The 27,942-nt window shown below is 35.9% G+C and overlaps 1 protein-coding gene across 15 annotated transcripts in view; it reads right to left on the minus strand.

The window, feature by feature from the left end:
* Window positions 1–27,942, minus strand: part of SLC4A7 (solute carrier family 4 member 7) — a 94,123-nt gene that overhangs the window by 20,598 nt on the left and 45,583 nt on the right. For 9 of the 15 annotated variants that reach the window (XR_014226721.1, XR_014226722.1, XR_014226723.1 and 6 more), the window contains exons 3-15: window positions 26,039–26,182; window positions 23,689–23,824; window positions 22,506–22,666; window positions 20,098–20,286; window positions 17,013–17,381; window positions 11,531–11,646; window positions 10,691–10,750; window positions 9,939–10,096; window positions 7,888–7,975; window positions 6,215–6,361; window positions 4,712–4,815; window positions 3,007–3,181; window positions 448–581 (exon numbers count right to left, since the gene is read on the minus strand). Coding sequence is in view for 12 of the 15 variants with exons in the window: in XM_082288474.1 (XP_082144600.1) it covers window positions 448–581; window positions 3,007–3,181; window positions 4,712–4,815; window positions 6,215–6,361; window positions 7,888–7,975; window positions 9,939–10,096; window positions 10,691–10,750; window positions 11,531–11,646; window positions 17,013–17,381; window positions 20,098–20,286; window positions 22,506–22,666; window positions 23,689–23,824; window positions 26,039–26,182 (1,981 nt within the window). In the remaining 3 variants the exon portion in view is untranslated. Of the gene's footprint in view, window positions 1–447; window positions 582–3,006; window positions 3,182–4,711; window positions 4,816–6,214; window positions 6,362–7,887; window positions 7,976–9,938; window positions 10,097–10,690; window positions 10,751–11,530; window positions 11,647–17,012; window positions 17,382–20,097; window positions 20,287–22,069; window positions 22,207–22,505; window positions 22,667–23,688; window positions 23,825–26,038; window positions 26,183–27,942 lie in introns of those variants that run through there. The other 6 variants (XM_082288481.1, XM_082288477.1, XM_082288484.1 and 3 more) reach the window with 6 other exon arrangements.

Below are 27,942 nucleotides of genomic sequence, written 5' to 3' on the forward strand. Positions count from 1 at the left end.
CTTGATATTAGCTCTGAAGGAAGCAGAAACTTTTTTTTGTCTCATCTCCCACCAAAGCAAAGCAACACTGCAAGGTGTTTCTAGGATTGACAGTGCAACTACCTAGCTTGAGAAGCATCATGGGGATGGATCTCTCCAGAACTACCCAGATGGTTTCTCCTAGAGGGCAGATCGATCTCTGCTTACCCCTGCAGAAGCAAAGCCAACATCTTCACACAGTCAGAATATAACTTCCATTTAAGTCCTTGCCATTTCTTATTACTGATTTTCTCATTCAGGTTTGCCAATGCCTCACAGCTTTACCAAACCGTATCAACTTCTCACTCTCTTGCCACTGTATTTACCTTCATGGACATACACATTTACTGCACACCTGCTTCCAATTACAGCCATTTTAACAGGCTAGAAAGTTAAAAAGTGCATCAAGCCAATATAAACATCACTTACCTGCAAAATTTAAATAATATTTTTTCAAATACTAGAACTGGTCCGGTGCTTCCCAAGATAGTAAGAGGTTGCCCAGCAAAGAGAGAATAGGCAATCCCAGTTAATGAGGCTCCAAAGAGAGACTCTATTGCACTCTGTTTGGGGGAAAAGAAACTATTGTAACTATGCTGCCTTTCAGGTTAGCATTTAGCATCATATCTGCATAAATACAGTCTTAAGATGCATTGACTTAGAAACAAGACAAGATGTAAACACATTGCAGTTAATATCCATGTTTGAGACAAAAATAACTTAACACAGTTTTGCAGTAACAATACCATGGACAAGATTTTGAAAACTTCACTCCCGAGAAACATAAAGCCATCCAAAACCATGAAAACAAGTTACTAGTCCTGCTAGCTATGAAGGAAAAGCATACCAACAATTATACAAATTTAAAAAAACTGAAACAAAGAAACAAAAAAGAAAATAGTTACTTAACATGTTGTTTACAGAAAGAACTAATGGCCTCTGTAAAGAAAATAGATATATATATATATATATATTGCAACATACCTGTACCAAAACGTGATACAGTGTGCCGTATCAAACCTGCATCAGTCAACCAAGCATTACAAAAGGAAAAAAAAAACCAAACTGACAGGCATAGGTGCAGGGGAAATTACTGAAGAATATTGGTTTATGTATACATGACACCAAAAATAGATGAGCAGTAAACCAATGTCCCACCTGGTAATGCATTTCTTTTCAAGGAATTAAGGTATCTACTTCAGTTCTTGAATTAAATGTTTTACTGTAACATTTTCTGCTAAAAAACCCAGTTACAATGCACCTCAAAACAGAGAGGCCAGAATTTTAAATACTAAAATTATACTAAATTTACTTGAAAATAGTTAAATACACCACCTACCACTATGAGAAGTCATGGATTACAGATTCCTGTAATGGAATTACAGTGTTCCTGGTGGAACTTTTAAGTATTTGCTATTTTGAAATTATGCAAGCCTAAGAAAACAGTATTTATGCAAACTTGAGCTCCAGTTCAGGAAAGCATCTGAAAAAGGTCAAAATGATTTGCTGAACTGGGGCTATTAAAAATGAAAATGAGTCCTTTGTTCATAATATTAGGAAAAAAATATATAATCCCAGTCTCTTGTTCTATTACCTTTGAATTAGTGTTTTTGGTTAGTCAATGCATTAACCTTGGGGCTCTCAGTCAGGGTGGCAGGGACAGGAGCACTGTGGAGGTGATGGCCTCTGAGAATGCGAGGGAAGGTTTCAAAGACAAGCTGTGTACCTTACAATGTCAGCTACTGTGCTTGAACATGTGTGTGCAGTAACTAAGTGTTTTATTCAATGATGCACACCAAGCATCTGAAGGCAGGAACAAACCCGCAAACAATTCCAGATAGCTAAAAGAAAGAAGGTGTTTGAGAATAAAGCTTTAAAAGGAGGGTACTTTCATTATTATACATGTTGTACGTTCAAAATTTACACTGACATTTTAGTAATCATTCCTACATTTAGAGTTGCAAAACCAGCACGCAGAAAATACATAATTGACTTCTGTATTTTCTATCAGCTTGAAGTGCTACATCAATAAACAAATATCAGAGTCAACAGCAATACTTGAAAGAGATAAAGCAGTTAACTAAATTTTAATAAAATACAAGTTTAAAAACTTCATCTAAGTATCAAGAAGGATTTTGTAACACTATAAGCTTCAACAGAACCTTAAAATTTGTAAAGGACATGTCTGAATACATCCTTCCCTCCCACAAAAGGATAGAACCTTGTTTCTTTGTGATAGATTTAAAAACAGAAAATACGCTTCACACTAGTTTACTCAAAAACCAATTGACACTAAGTTACTAACATTGCTGATATTAAGTAATTTTTCCCTGCTTCAAAAACTAAAGTGCAATGATATTCCGGTGAAAAAGGTGGTGGTTTTATCTACTGCCCAACTTAACACTACCAAAATTTTGTATGCAGATGGTTTACATTTGAGACATTTACAATGAAGAGTATTTTCTGCTGATAAACCTCAGACACTTTATTTTATTGTGAGCAACATACCATTAGTGCAAGCACAAACATATCCTGTCCGTTTCATAAATGGACTGCTGGCCACACACTGTAGGCATTATCATCCTCGTAGGCCTACTACTCAAGGCCAGTGCATGTTCTTGGCTATCCACCTTGAGCCTCTGACTTTGCCTAAAGTAGGCCTAGTGGGATGGTGCACCTTTACTGCTATTTACTGCTCTTAAGCAGCCAAAAAGAAGGCAATGCAAGCCTTTTCTCAATTCATGAAGCCATTCATCCAATAAGGCAGGATAAACATTTTTTACCTCCCCTGTGCATCTTCTCCTGTTCACATGGGTTCCCCACATTTTCCATAGCAATTACCTTTTGGGGAAGATCTGCTTTGGGGCAGGCTAATCAAGTGCTGTGGGTAAATTCTTCAAATACAAGTATAAATAAATGAGACAAATGCACACAGTGACTTGCCTCTGAAGGTCTAAAAGCCTGGCCACTACCATTCTTTGTACTCACTATTCTGCCTTGTGTAGCTTCTCCCAGGAGCCCTCCAAAAGTGATTACAGGAGACATACAGGCACAGTATAGGAAAAGAATCGAGGCCAGGCACTGCAGGCTTAATGCATCCTTGAAGTCACTCAAGAAAAAAGGTGCTTTCCTTTGGATGTCAAGTATCAAACCACCAAAAAGCCTAAATAGGTGAGATGAAACTCGTCAAACTGTACACTAAAGGATTCTAGCTAGTTTAAAACTATGGGCTACACATGACTGCCAGTGCCTATTGCCGGCACAAATTAGCTATTTCATAATCCAGAATAAAGCACAACAATTAAAAACGTAAACGAGAATCTTATCTATTCCAATTCAGCAGTATTCCAAATATAATCAAGCACTTTACCCACATTTTTTAAAGCTGACTAGGTTTTTTTTTATATATATGGGCTAGATACTGAAAAAATAACTTTGCAAACCATTTTACCTAAACGATGTTTAAGTCAAATCTGTCTTAGAATATTCAAAACAAGGAACAGAAAAAAATATGCTAAACCTCAACCAAGATCACTGCATTGACACATTTTAATATTACTACTCCAACATATAGTTGTAGCTTTTTAATTTGAATTCTCTTCATACATATGATTATGTCCATAAATAAATTTAGGTCTATCATTTTTAACAGTGTTCTTATCTGAAGTACACAGATACTCTATAAATATAAGTATAAAACCAAACATATATAAGTTAGTTCAACTGGGTACGTTATTACCAAGAATTCAAAAAGCAATTTTAAAAAATCTTAGACTCCAAAATACTAGATACTCATTTGCACTTAGAAAAATTTATTTTTAGTTATTAAAAAAACCCAAACATTCCAAAGAAAAAGAAAAGCCTAATCTACAGATAATTCTGTGAGCAGAAATGAACTTCTCAGCTCCACATACTGTCTACACAAACAGTAAAAAGTAATTAAAACAAAGCCACAATGGTAGGATTCAACACAAATGTTGTAAAGTCTTTCTCAGGAAAGTATGAAAAAGATGAATTTGATTTAGAAGTTTATTATTTTGGGGATAACAACACTGTATATATATTCCAGAATTTTTCAGTTGATTTAATCTCTACTCTCATTTCAGATATTAAAGTTTAATCATAACCAGGTATTTTCAATGTTGGAGACTTCTTTGGCAAATATTTTGGAATTAACAGAGAACAACAATAACTGAAAGGAACTCCTTCAATTTTATTTTATCTCTGCAAGAAACCTAACCAAAACCCAAAGCTAATCAATATCAAACTACTTTTCGCCACTTTTTATTTCTTAATTTTCCATTTCCTATACATTTAATAAAACAGATTTGCATTAATGGGATTTTTTAGTACCTAGCCCAATACTGAAAATTGCACATTCCTGCTGTAATTATGATAATTGCATGCTCCTGAAGACTAAAATTTAAAACCCATCTCTTAAAAGTCAGTTAGTTAAATTAGGCAGCATCTTATGTGAAATCCTTCGCAAATGTGTTGAGAAACATTGCCAGAGGCTTGAAAATACTTTAAGCGGATTGGCACTTATAGGCAAGAATCCAACACTTGAAAAGGACAAAGGATGCGCTCTGACACTTATACTGTGACTTTTTAATGTTTAAATGTCAATCATTAAGGTGAAGATTTATCACTTTTATTTCTTTATGATAGCTAGCATTTAGGGAAGTGAACACACCTTCCAGTTCTCTGAAGTTCAGGTCCAGCATGATGGCCTTCTTCTTTAAGACCCTCTCCTGGAGGAGTAGATCCATTTGGAAATTTAGGTGCCTTCCTTTTCTCCTACAGAAGGGACAGGGGGAAAAAAAGAAAAAAGAAAAAAATACTTTGAGACTGCTTTTACACTAAAAAGTATAACTAAAAGACAGCATGCAGAAATTCTGTGCCTTCCACACCCTTTTTCATATTCCCAGCTCATCACCAGTCCTCCATTTTCCAAACAAATCTTTAGCTGAGTGCAGGTGACTAGAACTGTACAACACTGCCCAAAAGACCTTATTAGTACCTTGCACAGCAGCATTAATCTTCCCTATATCTACATGAAATAGATTCCTAAAATACAATGAAACAAAGCCTAGATTTTCAACATACAGTAGGAGGCTCAACCATGAGACAGAAATCTTTAGATCCTTTTTTTTCTTCAACCATTTCCAGAGCAGAAACATTTAACATGTAGCAGAAACTTACCTCTTTTTATGATAGACACAGTATTTAGTTGAAATATAAATGAGAAGTCATTCCCCTGCTGAGCAAGCTGCTTACCAGCTCCTCATAAATTTTTCAGCTGAGCCTGCCTTCCAAAAAAGCATGAGCCCTGCTTATTTTGAACACAAGTTACATGGTAACCTCAGGCTATTCATGAATAAACTGCACTGCTGTTACCCCCTTCTATTCCACCCACTCTGCCAAACCACCACTGGTCTCAACACCAGTGTCAACCTTCTGAACCAAAAGCGCAGGTCTCTCCCCTGCTTTTGATCCTGAAGGCTCAAACTCCTGTAAGTGGTAAAGAGGGAGAAGGGGAAGAAAGAAGAAAGTCTTTCTAAGGACCCACTTTCCTTAGCTCGCATTCTAAGCCTGTATCATCACAACCGAGCAATATGATTGATTTTTATCTATTTCACAAACATTCTGTGAACAGTATATGCTAGACAAAATACATTAAAGCATTGCAATCAATGCTGCATGCAAACAGAAGTTCTTGTAAGAATTAAAATATTCTTTCTGATCATTGCTGGACTAGTAGTAAAATTTGGTAACATGAACCTCAAGTACAATTTCTCACCAATTCTCCCAGTTCTCACACGAACTCATTTCAGTATTTCAAAGGAAATATAGTACATAAAATTAACAGAAAACTGATTAACAGAAAACTGATTAACGGCTTTTTTTCCCTTCTTCTTTTCCTTTTTAAAAATTTTTTTCTAACTTAAATGGACAATCCACTTTTCCTTGCAAAACAGATGTGGGGACTTTCCTGATGCTTTACAGCCATCTGGACAGGAGCCAGCAGTGTGGCCAGGTGGCAAGAAAGGCCAGTGAGATCTTGGCACGTGTCAAGAAGAGCGTGACCAGCAGGACTAGGGCAGTGATTGTCCCTGTGTACTCAGCAGTTCGAATGTTACATTCAGTTTAGGTCCCCTCAGCACAAGACAGACTGGACCTTTATCTTTCCTTTTACCTGGGAAGGAACGCTTTTTGGTGGCTCAATTCGTATAGATGGATCCCACTCTCCTGGAGGCAGGACTGTCACTTGGTCTAAAAACTCATCAATTCCTGACAACAAATCATTCCGGTCTTTTGCTTTATAGGCAACATCATGGAAAACCTACAAGAAGAAAGTACTCAACGTTCATTTTTATTTTATTTTTCTGAAAGAGGAACTGATTATATAATGATTACACATGATTATTTTTAAAAAGACATGGAAAATATTTTGTGGGTCCTCAAAAGTTTGGCTTTTACTTTCCTTACATACTTTTAAACTAAAAACTACCGGTATGCACATTCCTGTGGACCATAAAATATGGAATTTTTTTTAAACTCAAAATGAAAATCGAGTTAATTTCTAAAATCAAATAAAAAGTTAATTTTCAATATTCAGAACATCAAGTTCATGTACTATTGTCTGAATAATTCTGCCCCACAGCCACTGTACCACTATGCTGTGCTAAATCATGACAAAAAATACTTCAGTTAAGCTTCAAACCAAATCGCAAGTTTTTATTAAGAATAAGGATGCATTTTTACATATCTAGCTTAATTAAGTTTAGAAGACTACTTAAAAAGCACTTGAAATCAATCCTACTAAAAAAAAATGTACTGTTTTACAGACTACTACAACATGAACTCCAAGATGCATTTTACACACACAGAGGAAAAAAAAAATGCTATTTTGCTATAAAAAACTGCTTGCAGAAGATGATCCTAAATTGTTTCTGTACCTTTGAAGCCTGAACTGTTTTTCTTCAAGTACCATTAAATCTGACCATTAAATCTTCTAATATCAAAACAGATCTCTGCAGTCTATTCACGTGTTTTAGACCATGGAATAATTTTTTTTTTCTATTTCCGTGATCTAGAGTATTCCTAAAAATCAGATCAGCCTACCTAAAAAAGATCAGAAGCTGCAACTAAAGATTTTAATATTCAATTCTCACACTGAACAAGAACTAAATTCACAGACTAGTTACCAACTGCAAAATGACAAATTTCTTGTTTACATTCCCAAACTTCAAATTGTTCTAGAGTAAAAAGTACTTGCATTTCTGCTAGACAACCTTAAAAATTATCAGCAATTCAGCAGGTGGCGCTCAATGTGCAGTCAAAATTAAAACATCCTAATTTTGCTCAGTATGATGGCAACACTCTTAAAAGTCCTGGTTCCTCCCTGAGGTCTTTAAAACCAATAGGGCTCTAAGCATATGACTTCAAAAGGCTATTAAAATTCTAATTTTACTTATTTGACCTTGCTTAGATTAAAAAAAACACCTCATCATCAACCTATGATGACTCAATTGCATGCATTTTTAACAGTTTGTGTCCTGAGCACTTCAGCTTTTGGTTCTGTCCTTTCTGACATACAGTGACTCATCTCAAATGCAGTTATATTTAATAGCTCTGTTAACCAATTTAACACAAAAATGAAATCTATACAGATAGATAGATAACGAAGAAAACTAATTTACCATTATCTACTTCACTAACACAAAAAAATAATGATGTTTACAGTTCTTCATTTAACTGGTTTGTGGGTTTTTTCTTTAACCTACTGCTCCAGATCATTTACTGCAATCAGTTGGTAAATACATTATTCTAGACTTTAACTACAAGCATTTAAAATAGATCACTCACATCATCTGTCATAAGTGTTGCTATTGATCGCCCAATTTCATGGTACTGTGGAGCTTTCCCTGCTGGTCCCAGCAACAAAAACAAAAATCTGTGGAGAAAGTAATAGAGATAAGTATGGCTGACTCATTTGCATACACTCAGAGGGGGTCTTTCAAATTAATGTTTAAAGAAAATTTAGTGATGAAGTAAAAATACCATTTTCACCACTTCAGATCTTAAAAGACTGCTGCAACACTGAAAAGACTAATTTTAAAGTCATTACTGGAAGGAACTCAAACCCTGAAACAAAATTACTCAGACACCTTCTTAATTAAGAGTAATTTTTCAATTCTCTTAATGCCTTAAACATAGTAGAAATCCACAGACTAGAGCTCAATGAGTATTTCCTCTGGATTCTAATCCTTTCTGACATTCCCAGTAGCAAAGACCCCTTAAGTGGCAGCCTAGGAGTTTTATGACCTGTCCTAGGCTCCCTGATGATCACCTTTTCATGGGAGTTAAACCCCCTCACCTGCTGTGACTGGGTGTGTCACACAGAGGATGCACCTATGTACTGCCTGCAACGCTCTGGGCATACTCATATAGTCATATCCTGGTCTTGTGTCAGAGGAAAGGAAGGGAACTCGGATACTTGAACACTTAAGAAAGTAAGTGACATTCTGGGAAGCTAATCCAAGCTGGGGGTTGGGTCACAGCATAGTTAGCGGTGTCCATCTCCTTGCGCAGTAACAGTGCCTAACATAATACCCACCAAAACCTTGAACAGGAGCAGCATTTTATAAATTCAAAAGGATACAAACCAAAGAGTAAACCTCAGGAATTTGTTTCACAACTGTCTTCCTGTATTCCATGAAAATGACATTCCCAAGCACAACACATCTGAAAAAAGTAGCGCCTTCTTTCAACTCATAGTACAAAAAGCTCAATTCTGTCTCCTTCGCAAGTTTACTACCCTAACTGAAACTCAGAGTGCATCTTCAGAACCCAAGTATGCTATTTCAGATCTGCAAGTCTACACCATTCTGAAACACTTAGGACAGAATAATTTTAACTACGGTAATACAGTAATCTGTATGCAGAAATTTTAGGATTTCCCAATAAATATTATGAGCACTCCTGTCAACTACCCTCTGAAAATTCTCACATATATATATTTTTGCCCTTCAAAAGAGTGCATAAGCTGAAAATCATGAAGATAAACAAATACTTTGACCATTTTAAAACATCAAAAACCCACCAAAAAACATAAATGTACAAATGTATGCTAAACACCACAGAACAGCCCAATACATCAATGTGCACAGAAAATGAAGTGTCCTCTGTGATGATTGATGAAATGATCTTCTACTTTCATCATGAGACCCGTATTTTGATATTTTGAACATCTGGGGTAAATATACCCACAGCATACTGGCGAGATCCTGGGTTTGAGGGAACAGTGGTGACTGCACCAGGTTGGATAGCATATCGCACACTGAAAACTGCTTCCATGTATTAGCTGCAGATTGATTACTCCAATGTCAATCATGTAGATTTGGGCATACAATAAAGAAATAGTTTTCCACCTAAATCATTCATACACAGAGCATTTGTAGAGAAAGAGCAGAGCTTCAGATTAGACAGACCTTCAGACTTAGTGTGCTCTTCCCCACTGACAAGCTGTGTCACACGAAAGGAACTATAACTAGCTTCATGCCCATCTTTAAAATGTCAACACAAAGTTGGAAGACTCATTGCTCTTACTTCAAGTCAGCTAGCAGTTTCAACTCCTGTACTTGCTTAAGATAGCATCTTTACATGTATATACACGTATATACGTATGTGTGTGTGCATACAGAGATACAGAGATAGATATGTATCTATATTATGCATTCAGAGAATTTTGTGAATCTCATTCCTTCAAATTTTGCAGCAAATGACTGACAATGTTAAACAAAACTCTACATTCTTGAGCTTAATACAGTATATATAAAAATTTACAGCTATTTGAGATCTTAAATATTATAATCTTATTGCAGAAGTAAAGCCAGACTTCTCAGGCATTTATTTACCGTGTAGGAACCGGAACCTCTGTGAGACCCGAGAGAAGCACAGCAGGGGAGAGCCTCACAAAGGCAATAATAGGTCTTTCTAAAAAATCTACTTCTCCCACTAACACATTTGATGCTTCTGCTCCTGAAGGAATTTTCCTCATGAAGTTCATATCAACCTATTCATACAAAGATGAAACAAGTGTTTATTCCGTTACATTTCTTAGCAGAAATTCCATAACATAATTATCAGAATTTACTAGACATTTATGCTACAAAGAAAAATTAAAAAGCAAATTAAATATCCCACAATACAGGAAAGACAAACACATTTAGAAGATGTCAGCCAGCCAGCCAAATAATAATAAACAATTTTCTATAAGTTAGAATTACTAACACCTAGTATATTCTAGAAGACTCCAAACTGCATAATCACCTTTCTAGTATTATCATGACAAACATTCCGTGATAGGACATAAATTAACAAAATCTATGCACAATTAAGTAAGGAGAGTTCATGTAATTACACATGGTTTCTAGAATGCAGTAAGTTATTTCACAGCTGTGCATTTCAAATATGTCATAATTTTGAAGAATAATTTGTATGTTTATCTTTTCATCCATAAAAAATATGACAGCTGAAAATGTTCACCTCCATTTCTGTACATCATTACAGAAGTGCATTAGAAAATGGTACAGCACATGAACTCTGTGTTCACATACACACACACACACACACAAGCACCAGTGACACTGCTAGCTAGAGAACTTACAGATGGCCTCTTGAGTCCCACACCAAGTGTGCCACAACTACAGTGCCAGGAGGCTGACTCCTGTCCAACAGGAGACAAGGCAGGTGTACACAAGGACAGGCCAAGCAAAAATATAAAAACTGTGACAGAGGAGCAGGAATATATGGCAACTGCCATGATTAGATCAGAACTACAGTTTAAGTTAGCTTTCCTTATACAAAATTATTTAACTTGACAGAACAATTTTCTTACAGTGTTTCACAGTACAGATGACACTTCTGACTGAACTTTATAGTATCAGCCACCATGGAACTTGCCCAGCAAATTTAAATTACGAAAGAAATATAAGAAATTTACAGTCGATTTTTTTTACGAGGTTTCTTTCAGAAAGTGGTATTATATGTTCCTAATGATTAAGATGCACAACAACTTTTGTAGAGGAAACTTGTAATTCATATAAAGTAAATCCTTCTTAAAAACCCTCTTCACAAAAAAAAAAAAAAAAAAAAAGGAACCAACAAAAAGTCCTAGGAAAAAAAAGTTACAACACAATCTACAAAACTGTTTTCATAAGAGCCTTAATAGCAGATGTGAAAATATCTCCATCTGCATGAGAAAGTACAGCAGCTCCACTCTTATGTTACCAAAATACTGAGAAGATCATCAAACAGTTCCCCCTGGGAAGAATTTCAAAACGTGTGACACATTTAGCCTAGATGTGACACAAGTTATCTCTCAGCACCTATTTCTTGTGTACACCGGTACACGTCTTAGTTGTAACTAAGGGGGAAGTTACAAGTATCACAATTTTTGTTACATAGTTAATTGATGATAGAGACTGAGGTATTTAATGTTGCTTACCTTACTAAAATCAACTGTGCTGTTTTCTCTGCTTCCTCCTGTCCCAGTACCTTTAATATCTCCACTTTTCCCAGTGTCCAAATTTCCAGGTGCTGACTGTGGAGAAGCCAATAGCCCTAAATTAAAACAAAGGAGATAAACTAAAAATGGTGTAGGAAGTGAACTGAGTGTGCAACACTACCAAAACTCAATGTGGCAGCTTGCTTAAAGCAAAAGTGCACGTTATTCAGTAAGTGCCCTACATTAGTATCATAAATGCAACATTAACAAGTTGCTGTGTTGTCAAAATAATGACATAATTTTTAGAAAATTAAGTATTGCCCAAATGATGGCCATTTGCAGAACAGTCACCAGAAAACATCAGCTACTTTAATTGCAGAAAAAATAACTGCTGGCATTTCAGTCCTAACTGATTCAGTACTTAGATTAGAGCATCTTCACCATACTAAGAAGTCCTCGGACACCAAATGCAAACACCTCTAGTCTGCTGTGTAGCAGTTACTGCAATTGTAAAAAGTGTCAGCAAGCCTCAGGCTACAACTACAAGGAATGTAGTCAAGTTAACTAAGCTGTACAAGTAAGTAGTGTACGACATGAAGGACAGACAGCTTGCACACCACGGTTTCAATAAACAGACCAAAGCTCCCACTGTTCATCTGGCCACATGTTACTATATGGAATATATATGCCTGAGCTGAAGAGGCACACACAATACTTTTCAAGTTCAACATACAGCTTCCCTCTAACACCTGCACCAAAACAGAACCATGTTCTGTATCTTGCTACACTGCCAGCAGCACTGAATTGCAGGTTCAGTAAAGGGTGCAAAAGGCAAGTAACCCAAGTGTTCATGCACACTGAAATCCATGTTACATCATGGTTCTCTCTACCCAATTAACTTTTAAAAGCTGGTCTAGGCATGCATAACCAAGCCCAAATCCCACCTTTTGAATTACAGAACTTTTACTTGTTCAGTTTAACATGCACTAGAAGTGCATTTGCCCTTCTTGTCTACACTAGACCTTTCAGCTGTGGTGACAGAACATGCTTTCACATGCTTTCAAAACCACATCTAGATAAAGACTGAAGCCTAAACATTGGAGAAACATGGAGACTGAAGCCTAAACATGGAGAAAGTCTGTATTTAGGTCAAGCATCTCTCTAGTCAAGATATAAATGAAGCCCTCTCTGGCTACCATTAGGCTACTGTTCAATCATAACTACTGCCACATAACTACTTGAATACCCCCATGTTTATAATTTCTCAATTTTGACATTTTTTAGCAATTGAATTCATTTTATTTCACCTCTGTATTTGTTTCTAAAAAACTCTTCCAAAAAGTCAATGAAAAACATGCAGGTACAAGCCTTTACTACTAATTTTCATTCTTACAGTTCATAAGGGACGTAAGTGGTGTGGGTAGTCTTTCCTGAAGCAAAAATCAAATTAAGTTAATAGGCTGTCATTTCCTTCATAAATCCTAACACACACAAGTAATGAGCTAACATAACAAAAACAAAACAAAACAAAACAAAAAAACAACCAAAAAACCACCAAAACAAAAAAACACCAAAAAATGCATTCTACTCTTCTGCTCCAAGTTTCATGTGTTATTCACAAGAATCATAGCATCAACCATCTACAAAATCAGCTGACCAAAGTATTTAACTGCTTAGGAATTAATGCATTTGTAGAACTAGAAATAAATATTTAACAGTTGTTGCAGAAGAGCCACATAATATAGAGTTTAGACATACAAACTTTTTTCACTTTTTCCCCTTCTCTGTAGTAATACAGGAAACTTAAAATGTTTTTAACTGATGAAAGATGAGCCATAATGCATCATTTTTTACTTTTTGGAAAAACACTGTGAACAAGAGCAAGCAGAGACTAGAATAAAAAGTGGAGAGACAATCAAGGAGAAGGACAGAGAATAAGGATTCTACATATTAGCAGAAATATTTATTATTTCAGTACTAAAGTCATACTGATTCTTCTAAAAGGTTTGCCTTCAAAATTTCTCCAATCAGTCACAGTTAAGGCTCACACATTTTGGCACTGACACAGGAACATTTCTCTGATCCTAAACTGTGTGTGAATAGTTTTCCTTTCTGTTGGCCTTGCAGTCGGACAGACTGCTGCTCTCACAAGACAATACTGCTCACAGGTTTTCAGACCTGAGCAAGCATTTCCACATTAGACTGCACTTCATTATGCATATCCATCAATCTGCTATTTGCAGGAAAACTCTGAAGAAAAAAAATTATCTTTGTTAATAGTGAAACACTTCTATTCCAATCTCACATTAATAAAATAACTTAGTTCCCTCTCTTCTACAGTTCAGTAGATGCAAACTCAAGGACAACTACGTAGTAGTACTTTTCAGACTGTAAGACAGAGAAATTCATTGTTACCAAGCTATCGAGGTGATCCTTAAAAACACAGTACTCTTCCTGATGTTAGGCAGATGTACCACTTGTCTCCTCCAAAAGACTACAGTGGATTAAGTCTCGAGTAATTTGGAATAAAACCTCATAAACTCAAGTTATGAAGTACTTACAACTACACCTTCATTGAAGATCATGTGCTTTTTTCTAGCCAACTACAATTAGTACTAAAAATCTAATCAACAATATCTACAGAAAAAAGAAAGCAAGAAGAATACTTACATCTGCTTCATATAAAAACATGAGTAATATATGAGTTCAACACCTAAGCATGACTATTCCAAAATAATTGTAATTAGAAAAGCAAAAATTATGTAATACGAACCTTCTAAATATGAAGTTCACCATATTTGTATTTAAGGAAATTAAAATCAATGTTAAAACTAAATTCCAATATAGGTCTAATGCGAAAAAAACCATTCAAATTGCTACTAGAGAGCATATATGCAAACCTTTCTGAATTACTATTTTCCGTAAGCAATTACAGTAAGAGGAAAGCTGTTGTAAATGTTATTTTGCTCAGTTTTAAAGTACATTTATCAGTGGACCAAAAGACCTCTTAAAATGGGCTTTTTTGCTGTTGTTCACAGACATTATGAAAGCTCAGTGATGCTGGTGAATTAATAGTGTTCATTTTTAGCTGTGACACAGGTCACTTCCTAGCCCTTCCTATGGAATTCATTATTCAACAGTTCAAAGATGGGAAAACAAACACTGCTCTTCAACTAATGACAAAATTAGAAAAATTAAGAGAAGCCTTTGTCTGGTTGGCGTACTATGAACTGATGACTGGCTGATTGAAATTAAGTGGTAGACCATAGCTATGTCTCTTCAGCTACGTCTCTTCTCCCTCGTTTTACAGTAACTCACATTAAGTTCAGTAACCTTCCAGCTATTTATGAAGACTAAAAAATAAGTCTGAATAACACAAGGCCAATGACAGAGGACTATTAAACAGAAGAAAGCCACCTATTTGAAAATTATCAGAGTTCCGAATGCTTACAGTAGGCAAACCCAACTCAATCACGCAGACATGGAAAATGTATTCAGATTGCAACATTCTGAATTACCAGAGAGGTGATACAGACCATAACTTTTAGTGAAATGGACCAGGAAGATTTTGTTAAATTTAATTAATACCAGGAAGATTACTTCCTTGTCAGGGTTTTCTTTTGACTCTTGTCTCCCAAGACAGAGGTTGGTGCAGTTGCAGCCCAGAAGTCATAGTCTGAGAATGTCTTCAAAAGCATCTCTAAGGAAAAAATGTGTCTTTCTGCAGTCAGATGATTTCTTGAACTAAAAAAGGGGGGGAAAGCCCAGGAAACAAAAATATCTTCATTGTTGGTGTTTATCATTCTCCAGAAAGACTTTTACTTATGGATTAACTGGGAAATCATCCCTTTCAGACCTCTCTTTATGAGAAATATCCCCATGAGGAACAAAAGCAATTTGAACATGACTTGGAGATTCTAGTAGAAAGCTTTAATAAGCGATAATAATAGCATCATATACTTGGAGCTTTATTTATTTGCCTTCTCCTGGATTCTAAAGATCTTTTGTCTGGCTTGCTGTCATTCCTGTCAGAGAAATGAGAACTGGAAAAACAATTACAGCTGTTATTTTACTTCTGATTTCTAAGCACCTTTGGAAGATGACCTTGAGAGAGTTATCGTCATGTGAATTCTCCTAATTTCCTATAAGGAAATCAGAAAAAGATTTTTGTTTGCTTTTCTGAATTTAAGTAATGATGAGGCCTCTATACTTCAACTGAAGATAAGAAACTATGACATAGTTTGGTCTTTCCTTTTCAGTGGCTTGGCTGACAATGTGAAAAGGCAGATAACCACAGCCTCTTCTCTGTCAGCATATTTTCACTGCTATATGTAACAGTGTATTCTTATTTATTAAACAAGTGAGGAAGAAACCAAGAAAAGCCTCAACTGATGGAAGAACTGAGTGAAATCAGCCCCTCCACTTCCAACACACACAGGCCTAAAGAAGACAAACCTACAGGCTAGATTTCGGCAAGACGAATTTCTAGGAAAGGGAGAAAGAGCCTGAAGGCTAAAAAGAAAGATGATCGCTCCTTAAAAACAATCTGCCAAGAAGAATTGTGAAGTTTCTAAATAGGCGACAATTTTTCAAAACTAAAGAAAGTATAACAGTACATATGCAGAATGCATTTAGTTATGCAACTTTTACTAAAAACATTTCAAGAAAGGATGGAAAGTTCTAATGGTTTCTTTCAACTTATCTATACACCTACATACCTTTTTACATATAAAGAAGAATAGCTTTGAAGATAACATAATAATAAATTGCTGAGCTCTGACCTACAATTACAAGCTCCTAACTACTGTCTCCAATTTTGCACACCAAACACAAAACTCTAATGGAGTGTCTGATGCCTGAAGCAGTGCGCTAATGGAGAACTATCCAGAAACAGCTGCAGGTGAACTGAACCTGACAATTTCATCAGTTAACTACTGCTGGTTTTAACAGTAACGGTTTTTAAGAGAACAAAAGCAAAAATAAGAAGCTAATAAGCTTGAAGACTTCTTGATACAACTAAATTAATAATGCCACTGATAATCGTATCCTTCCTAATTCTTTTCATATTCACCTCTAATACTTTACCATGTTTTCAGCTGTACCTATCTCAGGATATCAAACACTGTTTTAAAACATTAACCACCAACAAAACCAAAGCAAAACCCACTATGGGGTAGGTGAGTGAAAGGAAAAGGCCACCATTTTTGACATTTTGCTTATATATTAAATATGAAAACCATATTTCTTTTTAATTACACAAATGAATGTTAATTAAAGAATTTTTTACTTGCTTTAGTTAAAAGCTAAAAAGTTAAAAATGCCAAACAAGGAGACAGTCACAACTGAGAAGAAATAAACATGCAGGCAGAGGTAATAGTTATCATATTTCTTTGTGCCCAAGTTATGTGCCAAAAACATCGCAATGCAAGTGATCCAGATGCAGAGAGCATCACACATGGACAGCTTAAATTTCAATAGTTGCCTGGTGTTTTGTCAATATTTTCCTCTGTCGTCTTTTCCTGGCTTTCCTGCACTTCTAAGTCCTCCTCAGGTGGGTGGATTACTACTGAAGGAATATCATCACTGGCAGGTGACACCAGCAATTCCTTGCCCTGAAGTGGACTTGGCTGGGCACTTGTGGTTGGCGGGAGCCTGCAGGTAGGACTGGAGGGTGGTGTGTTTTGAGGGGTGGTTACGGGGGTTGTACACCTTGAGGCTGCCGGGGTCCCAGCTCTTGAAGAAGGAAGAAGGTAACTGAGAAGAACTGACAAACGGCTGTCTCCTCTCAGGGAAAGATTTGAGGCAGAGAGACCTGTTCGCAAAGAGTGGCGGGAGGCTGAAAGGCCTTCCCCTGAGATAAAACAAATGGAACACCATGAGGCTTACAAAAGGGATATATTATATTAAATTAAAACAAAACAAAACAAACCCACACAGATACAAATATGCATTAACAATTTACATAGTAAATTGCAAGCTTTATGGGCCAAAGTGTCATACTCATGCAAGTAAGATACAAGATAAGAGCAAATCTGATTTCAGACATTAGAAAAGTCAGAAATTACTGAGGAGTACTAATTAGAATGCCAAAGATCTGAGGGAGAAGATATTATCTTAAGTCAGAGTTAGATTTGTTAATAAAAAAATTTATCTCCTGAAACTGACTCTTAAATTTTTCTGGAACTTCTTATTCCAAATTGTCCAGCAGCTACTGTTAATCCATCCAAAAAACAAAATAAAAAATCATTAGCAACCAGAACATTACAAGAATTCAGTTAACTCTATCCATTATACACAAAGAATTATTAATTTTTAAAAAGCGATCATGACCAAACATATCTAAATGTGTTAAATGCAACTGTCCTCCAATAAAAGTCTTGTTTTACTGAGAATTTTCCCAGGCATCTGTAGTCTACTGTGTATTTTTGAAGAGGGCACAGAAATCAGATACACAGCCCCTTCTCCATACCCGCTTGCTATGACTTACCTACTGCCCCATATGCCTTAAACCACACATTTCTCAAAAATCCCTTTTTAGTTTTCTTGCTCTAGTTTCCAAGTCCCACTAACTTCATACGAAGAGAACATAGTCTTGTGAGGGTTCCCTCAGACTGGAGTTTGTAATGGATTTCGGTTCTTCCTTAAGCCGGAAGAGAGACTGTTTGTGCTCATATTAGCGTTTTCATTAAAAGGTTTTGTGATACCATTTCTCCTATTTGCCACAAACACTTTTCCTGGGACAACCAGTCTCCTTGAAAACATTAATGATGACTTCTCCTACAATCACTGAAATCCAAAACATGCCGGCTTCACGTACCATGCCATCAAGCAAGAAAACAGCAAACTAGACACATTTACTCTCACATTTATACCAAGCACTACAGAGACTAGTCAGTTAAACAACCTCAGAATAATTAACAGGAAGGAGGTGCAGAAAGCATGCCTAGGTAAAGGTCACATACATTCCCCTCCCCACAAATAATGAAAGAGTGGATCCTACAGATACAAACCTGATTTAAGAACAAAAACCTCAAAACTCAACTATTAAAACATCAAAACTGCAGAGCAGTAAAGAAAATAGGACCAACAGAGCAGACTTGGTTGATTTTGCCTACATTCATCACTACAGTAATAACTAGACTTCCATCAGTATACCTGTGATAAATCATGCACATGAGATGTCCTAAAACACACATACCCCCAAGGAGCCTAAGAACTAATATGCACATATGCATGTTTGGTTTACCAGTTTATTAAATAGCATAGGATTATAAAGAGAAAAGCAAATCAGTATATGCTGACAAGGAGTTCATCATACTATACAGTTTTCTTATTTCAGCATATATCCCGTAACTTCTTGTAGAAAGTGTATTAAATAATAAAATGCCCTAAAAAGTGGAAGTGATACATGAAAGGTAACTGACAATAAAGAGATCCCAAATACAAAATTTGGGGATACAGGTGTTCAAGGATGGGCAAAACCAAGTCTGTGTGTGTGAAATTTTCACATTTGCTGAGCAAAACATGAAAGTCAGGAGTTACAGAAGACATTACTCTCCTACATAAATTAGCTGCATTTTCATTCCTGAAAAAAATAATTCTGAAACTATTAGAGAAATATTTAAGCACATATCATATATTCACTGGCTAACAAAAAATACCAGCAAGCTCAGGCATTCATGGGAGAATACTCCAGCGTATGTAGCTCCTAACAAGCACTTAACTAAGTCAAACGTAATCTAAGCAATGAGGCATCTTTCAAGACAGAAAAGTAAGATCACTTCAAGGACTAATTCATTAAATCAGAATTAAGTTTTCACCAGACTAAAAAATTTCATTTGAAATTCCGTATGTCTAATAGAGGCTCCATAAAAAACACAATACAAGTAAGCTGCTCTGGAGTACATATTCCTATTTGGGATTTGAGACTGGATGTCTAGGGCAAATTTTCCGGAACTGGTTCAAAAAAGATATGATGCAGCTTCTAAGAACATTGCTAATACCCTTCTTGGGTTTGGGATTTTTGTTTCCATTAGACCCTTCTCTACAAAACAAGATAAAGATAAACAGTCTCCTAGCTAACAGTACTACCTTCACCATTGGCATAGCGAACTTCTTGTCAAACAAACATACAACACTGGCTTGAAACACAGCAATTGTCAGCATCACTGAACTCATGACATGATCACTAACTCTCTTGTGCAAAGACTGTATAAGCCAAGTAGGATCCATCTGACACATGGATAAAGTTATGCCATGATGCTGAAATTCTTCAAACATTGCACATTTTATTTAAGCATATACTAAAAATACATTAGGATCAATATAGGTCTATTACTATACTTCAAAATAATAATGCATGCTATGGTATACAGGCAGGAGTAGAATATTTGAGTAAATTAAAAAATAACATCCACAGCCACACATCACACACACTCTTATTGTTAGTTCTTTGCTCATCAAGAAGGAAACACTTATCTGTTATTACCAGCTGACCTTTCCTTCATCTCCAAGTGAGAACATCAATTACCAGGTTAGTAGGAACTGGATGCTACAACTTATCTCACCATTTCGTTCAAGCAAGTGAGGGTCAGAATGTTTCTTGCCTATATCTGCGAAAGACCGAACCAGAGGGATCCGACTGCTGAATTTTTTCTCATTCTGATGATGGTGCCTCTTTAGAAGAGCCTCTCTCACATTCTCTCTTATGGATTCATCCAGCTGGCCAGAGGCAATCATGCTGTCCAAAACCATATCTACATAATAATAACAAAAGAACAAAGAAGAAAATTATATAGGTAGCTATCAAATCTCTCTTTCACCACACTCAAGCACTGTAGTTGCATCAAACAATAAAAGAAAATTAAATCTATCTGCTGAAGAAAATTAAATCTCTATGCTAAAGAAAAGTCTTTTCTTTAGCAAAACCATCTTCAAGAACCCACAGGAAATTTTCAAAGATGTCACTAAACAAGCAAATGTGAGAATAAGAAAAGCACAACATGCAGATTCAAGAGAGAGTATTTATTATTAGCATGATTTCAAGAAATAAATTACTTAGTATCTTATAATTTATAGTCATTTACTTCAACTTTCAATGGAAACTCGCATTCAAAAAAAGTATTTATTGTATTCAACAAACCTGCACTGGGAGTGAGTACACAAAGAAAAACACAATGGAAAACAGACTTTTGACAGTCTTAACCTGGTGTTTCCTACTTTTAAAAGTATATACAACTATATAAAAGTGAAAGTTGCTATAGAATGAGATGAATTACACAACTCCTGTCATCTTCAGATGCCCTAAGTTCCTGAGACTCTCTATCAAACTTCATGTGATTGACATGCTTTAGAACACAAAGTACAAAAAAAAAAAATCTAGGTATATCATCTAACACTAACTACTCATCTGTCAAACAATATCAAGTTTCAAAAGGGCATCTCAGCAGTATGCTCACACCAGGAAAGAAAGCCTACATATCAGGGAAAACATCTACGGTTTCTTAGGGGTCCTTTTTTTTAAATAACAAAAAAATAAATTCATAGAAGACCCCAACCTGCACAAAGCAACACAAACCTATGTGACAAATTTTTAAATATATTTTGCCAGTTTTAACTAGTGTATTGAGACTTAACTGCATTGTTAAACTGAAATTGCGTACAACTTTTCACAATGAAAAATGTTAGGGCTCAGGATAGGGCTCTGTCCTTAGAACAACACGCAGCCAAGTGTCTCAGTACAGCGCAGCTTCTTTCTGAGATCACTGGGAACACAGCCTCTCGTTACAGGTTCCCAAAAGGAAACCTGCCACCCTCTCCCTCCTCTTAAGAAACAATAACACCTACTGGGTATTCCTGGCTCGTGGAAATAAGACAACACATTTGTATACCAAGCACTGCTAACCCACATGCTTCACAATGGCACCTAAAATTAACTTGAAACCAATTCATACAATCTCTTAAGGCAACCTAGTTCCTACTAAAATACCTGCTACTGAGAATGCTGATTACACAGAATAAAGCAACTACTTTCCTTATGTACTAAGATTATTGATAAATTAAATCACAACTAATAATATTAGAAACCAAAACATTACATTTACAAAAAATGTATTGAAAACTCTTGCTCAGTAAGTCATAAAAATAGGAAAGGAATACCATTTTCCTGACTGAATATCAAGGATTTCAAAACAAGAAAACATTACCAGTACTGCCAAAGATTTTTAGGCCAAAACACCTTGTCCTTCACACACGTTAGTCAACCCTAAGTCTAATATGATTCCTGAGAAAGCATTCCACTATGTGGTACCTGTAGCAAGAGATACTGGGAAAATTTTGTAGAACTAATTCAAAGGCATTTAGAGCAAGCAGACATATACAATGTATATATATGTGTATACGTGTATATATTTTATATATATATATATATATATGGAAGTCTTCAAAGCTGCCTGCATAGTATCCAAAATGACCACGTGATTAGTGAGGACACTCAACACAGTAGGTTGAACAACATGTACAAAATTTATTTCTGCTCACCTCTTATAAAGGTGAAAAAAATACCAGATGTGCAACAACCAACTGCACTAATGGCATCAAGTTAACATCAGCCAAAATATGATTAATAATTATGGTACTAAAGGGCACAAATAACTCCTAAAATGTTCTGGCAGATATTTACAATTCATCTGTAGAAACAAAGACAGAGAACATGTTAAGGGATTAGAACATAAAGGCAAGTTCTGGGCCTCATCCTAAAATACTTACTAAGGAGCTCCTACTCATCCAGTGTAGCTTTCTTAAGAGAAGTTTGTAGGACCAGGTCCTCAAAACCAGATCAAGAAAAGTGCAAAGAGCATGCACGTATCTGTTTCTTCAACACAGTATTTTCAAGAACATTAAGACATGACCAAAAACACCTCAAGTTATCGATTAAAAGTTAGAAATAAAATATTTTTAAAATTTTTGCTGCAACCTGCTATCTCATCAAGTGTGTTTGCTCTCATGTCCAACATGACCGTCCCATTAAGAATACAGCTCCGCAGCTCAAACAGACTGTGCAGAGACAGAGTTGCTACATAAGGCTTGCTCCATCGATCACCACCATCTTCAACATCTTCTTCAAACTTCAGCCACCTGAAATGCATTCACATACACATATTTATGTTTCTCCTGGAAGGAAACTTTGGCAAGCAATCCCACTCTTCCATGTGGCTAAGGCACGACACAGAACAGGAAATCCCATTAAATCATACCAGCTTTCATTTTCTCAGACAGCCCAACTGATTAATATTTTTATCAGGCCTTACTAACCACACTCGACTTTTTTAGTTTTAGTTTATTTTGTTTCTTTGGGCTTGAAAAATACCTGTCCATTCACATGTTCTTGTGAAGAATATGGCAGTCTGCCTTGTTACCTGATTTGCATCCTCATTTCATCAGTATTTTAGGATTAGAAAGCTGTCTGAAACATACCATATAGCATGTTCAAGTCTCCTAAGGGTGCTAAGTCAGACATTTAAGGACTAGGCAACATTAATATGTGAAACTATAAATTGATCTTGATTCCAACTCACAGGCATTATGCAAATTGAACTTCTACAAAACCTAACATTCAACAAGGTAGCTGAAGTACTGAATGCAGAAGAATTCATCACAATGTATATGTAGAAAGAAGCAACTAAACCAGTAAGGGTCAAAAAGAATCATGGTATCCTGTAATATTCAGGCACGCAATTTGCCAAAAGCTAATCAAATACTACTCAAGAAAAACATAATACCCAATTTTCTTTGTATTTGAGAAAAAATGACACTAATATATTGGAAATAATATACCAAAGAGATTTCTGAGATTGCAAATACCACACTCCATGGATGAACACCTGTGTTTATAACTCAGCATACTCCTACCTTTCACAATGTTTGGTATGATCAGTTTTAGGAAAGTAAACACACTACCAGAAACACTGAGGGTCTCTTGAGAAACCATATTTATTCTTTCAGAGTTGGACAAAAAACGAAAATTTTGGGTTGCTGAGCATGAATTGGGTACACAACTCCTATAGATAGTGAAGATTGTAACCTAAACCTGGGGCTTGCAGGTCTCTGAAGAAAAATTAGTGTAAGATATACCTTGAAACAATCTATTCCAAACATACCTAGCAGTTTCTCTCCATTCATATTCTTCTCCATCCCTGAAGCAAAGTTCATCCATTTCAGTGAAGAGATCATGAGGAATGTGTTCATCATCATCTTCAGTACCCAAGATAAACTGCACTCGTTGGGATGGTGTGTCTTGAAGAAAAGGAGAAACAGAACAATTAGAAGAATTCATACTTCTATTACACAAGGACCACTACATAACAGTAAAATCTCCTGCTCTCACCCAGAAATACGCAGGACAACATCCTCTTTAAGAGGGAAGAGGAACAAAAGAAACATACACATTTCCTTAAAAGAAGGCTCTCTGAAAATTTTGCACCATTTCTGAAAACAAAACATCTGGAAATGCGTATTTATGAAAATTACTCAACTATTTTTGGCTCTTCTATAGATTTCCAATATGAAAATGAACATACACAGCAAATTTGGTTAAAAAAAATCAAAATTAATATACCAAAACACTACAAACCTTCTTTTCACTTTGAGAACAAAATAGTTAATACCATCATGACACAAGACACTAAAGGAGAAAAAGTGAAAACAAAACAGGCTGATGGAAACAAACAGCCTTACTTACAGATCAGCTGCCCAAGCACTAGTTTATGACAGTCACCAGTGAGTACCCAGGCACTCACTGTTAGAGCAGCAGATTTTTCTGTGGTCTATTGCTACTTATGTAGGATAAAATTTTTTCATTGCATGGTTGGAGGACTATGTATAAATTAGCATAGGAAAGTTGAAAACTATGCAGCTGAAGCATCCAGAAAATATTTTAACTTCTCATAGTATAATGCCTAGTGGAACAGGCTCAATAATAACATGCTAGAAAATTTAACTATCTTTAATGATTAAGTAAGTACTGGATTTCAATTAATACAGGCAAAACCTTAAAAAAAACAATAAAACCCACATCATTTTAGAGATACTTTTAATATTATACAAAGATTTTGTTTCAACTTGAGTGAATTTTCAAATTATAAGGGTTCAATAATATACTAGTTGCAATGTTATCGCAAGGAAGGTCAGAGACAGAAAATCCAGGTAAATCTCAATTTAATTTTTTTTTTTTTAATTTTCTCAAATTTTAAAAATTTTACTTTGTTCACTGAAACAATCACTCTCAGAGCTGTTAGATATGAACATGTATATGGTATATATACAACTGTATGCTTCTACTGCAGAAGGAAGATGGCCTTTTAGATTTAAACATAAAATCTGAATTACTAACAAAGCTCATTCCCAACTGAATTTTGCTTTAGCATTGTTTTTCTGGTATATACCATCATCCACTAGCCTAATTCTGAAATGTGCTCTTGAATGCAAACAAGGTTCATTATCAATTAATATCTCTAGCAGACTGTTTCCATCCCAAAACCAACACACCCCAGAATCCTGCCCAACCCTGTGCATACAGTATACAGAAGAAACCAGAACAGAGAACTGAATTTCTATCAACTTAGTATCACTTGTTTCTTCAAAAACTGTACAGCAAGACTCTACAAACGCAACATCAATTATAATAATTTGTACTTGGGAGGGAAGACTTGAAGATGGTTGAAACCAAGAACTGCAGGAGAATGGTAAAAGGAGACTTTTCAAAGCATTTCCATTTGAAAACTCCTTTGTTTCAGGTACTGGTCCCATGTAGAACATGCTGCTAGTCATAGAAAGGTAATCGTGTACAGGACGGTGTCCACACTTAAATTCAAACATTGCACCATAATTTGCCCACTCATGGCAGTCTAGGAATAAAAGTGGACTTAGGGTCTCGAAGGAAAACTAAGTAAGCTAAGAGTACTGCCAAATAATTTCATTCCAGAGAATGGTATGACAAAATCCTCATCTCTTGAGGATCGGGGTTGGGGGCCAATTTGTGATCCAAACCAAAAACTTAGGAGGCAGTACAATTCCTTTACTAACGGACAGCAAGAAGGCTGAAGCAAATATTTAAATAAGATCATTGATCAAATTACCATGGCAAATGCTGCTTTTCACAGTTACATGCTTACTTTCAAAAATCAGTGGAAGAAGCATACACGACTACACAATCTGAAAAAAGGTGTCTAATTTAAATAACACAGACTTTCATGCTACAGAAGAGCATTACAAAGCTCTAGTCTAACCTATTCAGTGCAGGCTGCTGAACATTCATGCAGACAGCTGGACCAAGTCCAACAGCTTCTGACTTAGATAAAACACAACCACAAAATCCTTGTCTGATTGTACACAGAAAGACATTAATTACAGTGAGAATAAAAGAAAAAGCACAAAACAAACAACATTTAAGTACAGAGTAGCTGCTACAAGTTTATTTTCAAGAAACATGAAGAACAACAAATTTCTTACCATACGATGGAGATTCTCGGCCATCCTCTCTATCAGTTTCTTTTTCTTTTTTTCTTCTGTGGTGCCTGTGCCCACGATGTCTATGCCGCCGACGGCCTGGCTTTCCAAGTGGGACATGAACTCCAATATACACAGCTCTGTGGCCTTTTCAAGAAAGTTTAAAAGGACAAAAGTAAACAAAAAATTACCTACTGATGAAACTTAGTATCTAAAGGCAAGGGGTTTAAGAAATAGAAATCCAAAAGCACTTGACAAAATTACCTTTAGTGAACTAACATATGCACTTCTTTTCTGTCCTCCCAGAGTGTCAAGGAACTAGTGCTAGACTCATTTCTCTGATAAATTAGGTCATGTTCTTATTCAGTTTAAGAATTCAGTTGTGAAATAATACAGATAGTACAAGTATAAATAATACAGAAGTACAAGCTTGGCCTGTAACACTGAAAGCAGCTACTTAATAAACATGAGGCCAAGGCAGAGAAATTATATTGTATTCCTCTTTTCTTGCAGGAATTCATATCAGGACACTTGTAAGAATGGCAAAATAATCTCCTGGTTCAGCTTATTGACTTCATTAAGAAACTACCCTTTGTTTAGAGTCTGCAAGTAGTTTTCTCTCCTTGGAAGAGGTGCCAATATTTCCTCAAGTAGCGCATAACACATCATGATGAAACTGATGTTTGATTATACCATTAATTATCAGGAACATAAAAGTAACTTCTATTTTGAAAAGTATGTCGACACTTCAAATAACTTACAGAGACGCTGGGGTGGAGTTTTTTCCTATTCTGGAACTTTTTAATAAATTTAGGAGCACATCCTCAAGTGAATACATACTGCTTCTTTAAAACATGTACTTTCAACATGTTGTTTTTACTTTGACCTTTCACATTAAGACAATACTAGCATCAACATCTTAGCAAAATAAATCAATCAACTGACTGTTATGAACATATTACTACTATGTCTCCTGTAACAGAGATAGCATATACAATAGCCTTTTCAATTCCTGTTTAAACAAACAATCTCAGGAAGAGACAAATTAACTATAACACTAAATACTCTGTTTCATGGTGCTGAAGAGTTATTACAGAAGACAGACATTAACCAAAGGAAAAGGAAGTGGTCTTCCAGCTCTTAGACAGATGCAAATTCAGCAAATTTACATTATGCAGGCAAGCCCTAGGAGTTGTGACTGTACACATACATGGACATATATTTGTGTGCATAGCACACATATACTAGATTAAAGATATTGAAAATTCCTGGTTATTACAGAGCTTTAAAGAAGCAAAAAGTGGTTAGATGTCAAACTTATTTCCCAAAAAAAGAATCCCTAAGCCCAAAAAGATACTGCCTTATAGAAGTTTTGTGTATTTTTACAGTGCTACCTGACTAAAAATACAAGCAAAAGTTATTATTAATATGAGTAAGTTCAATATTTAATTAACTTGGTCAAAGATTCCTTTTCACGTAACAAGACCCAATTCTTGACACACTTCCAACACTAGTTTAATTAGAGTCAACTGACTGGCACTATGATCAAATCTGAAATTAAGCATATTAAAAGCTATTTATTTCCATATAAGAGTGGAAAAGAGGTTAATTTCTCAAAGCACTCATCAGTCCTATTTATAGAGAGAGACTTGTCTTTTGTGAGCTTCTTCCAGCAACAATCCCCAGCCACTGCCCAGCAGCCTGACCTCTGCCCTCCATGACTGCTATGCACAATGCAATTGCCAGAGAAATCAGTGCCCATGTGATCCAAACATAAATCACTGCACTGGGTATATAATATGATCGGGGGCATCATTAACAATGGTCGTGTTGTTGATGCCATAACAATACAATAATCATATGCATAGGGAAAGCAAAAGTAAGAGATTCAAAAATAACTGCATTAC

Source organism: Coloeus monedula (assembly GCF_965178545.1).
Source record: "Coloeus monedula genome assembly, chromosome: 1".
Lineage (NCBI taxonomy): Eukaryota > Metazoa > Chordata > Aves > Passeriformes > Corvidae > Coloeus > Coloeus monedula.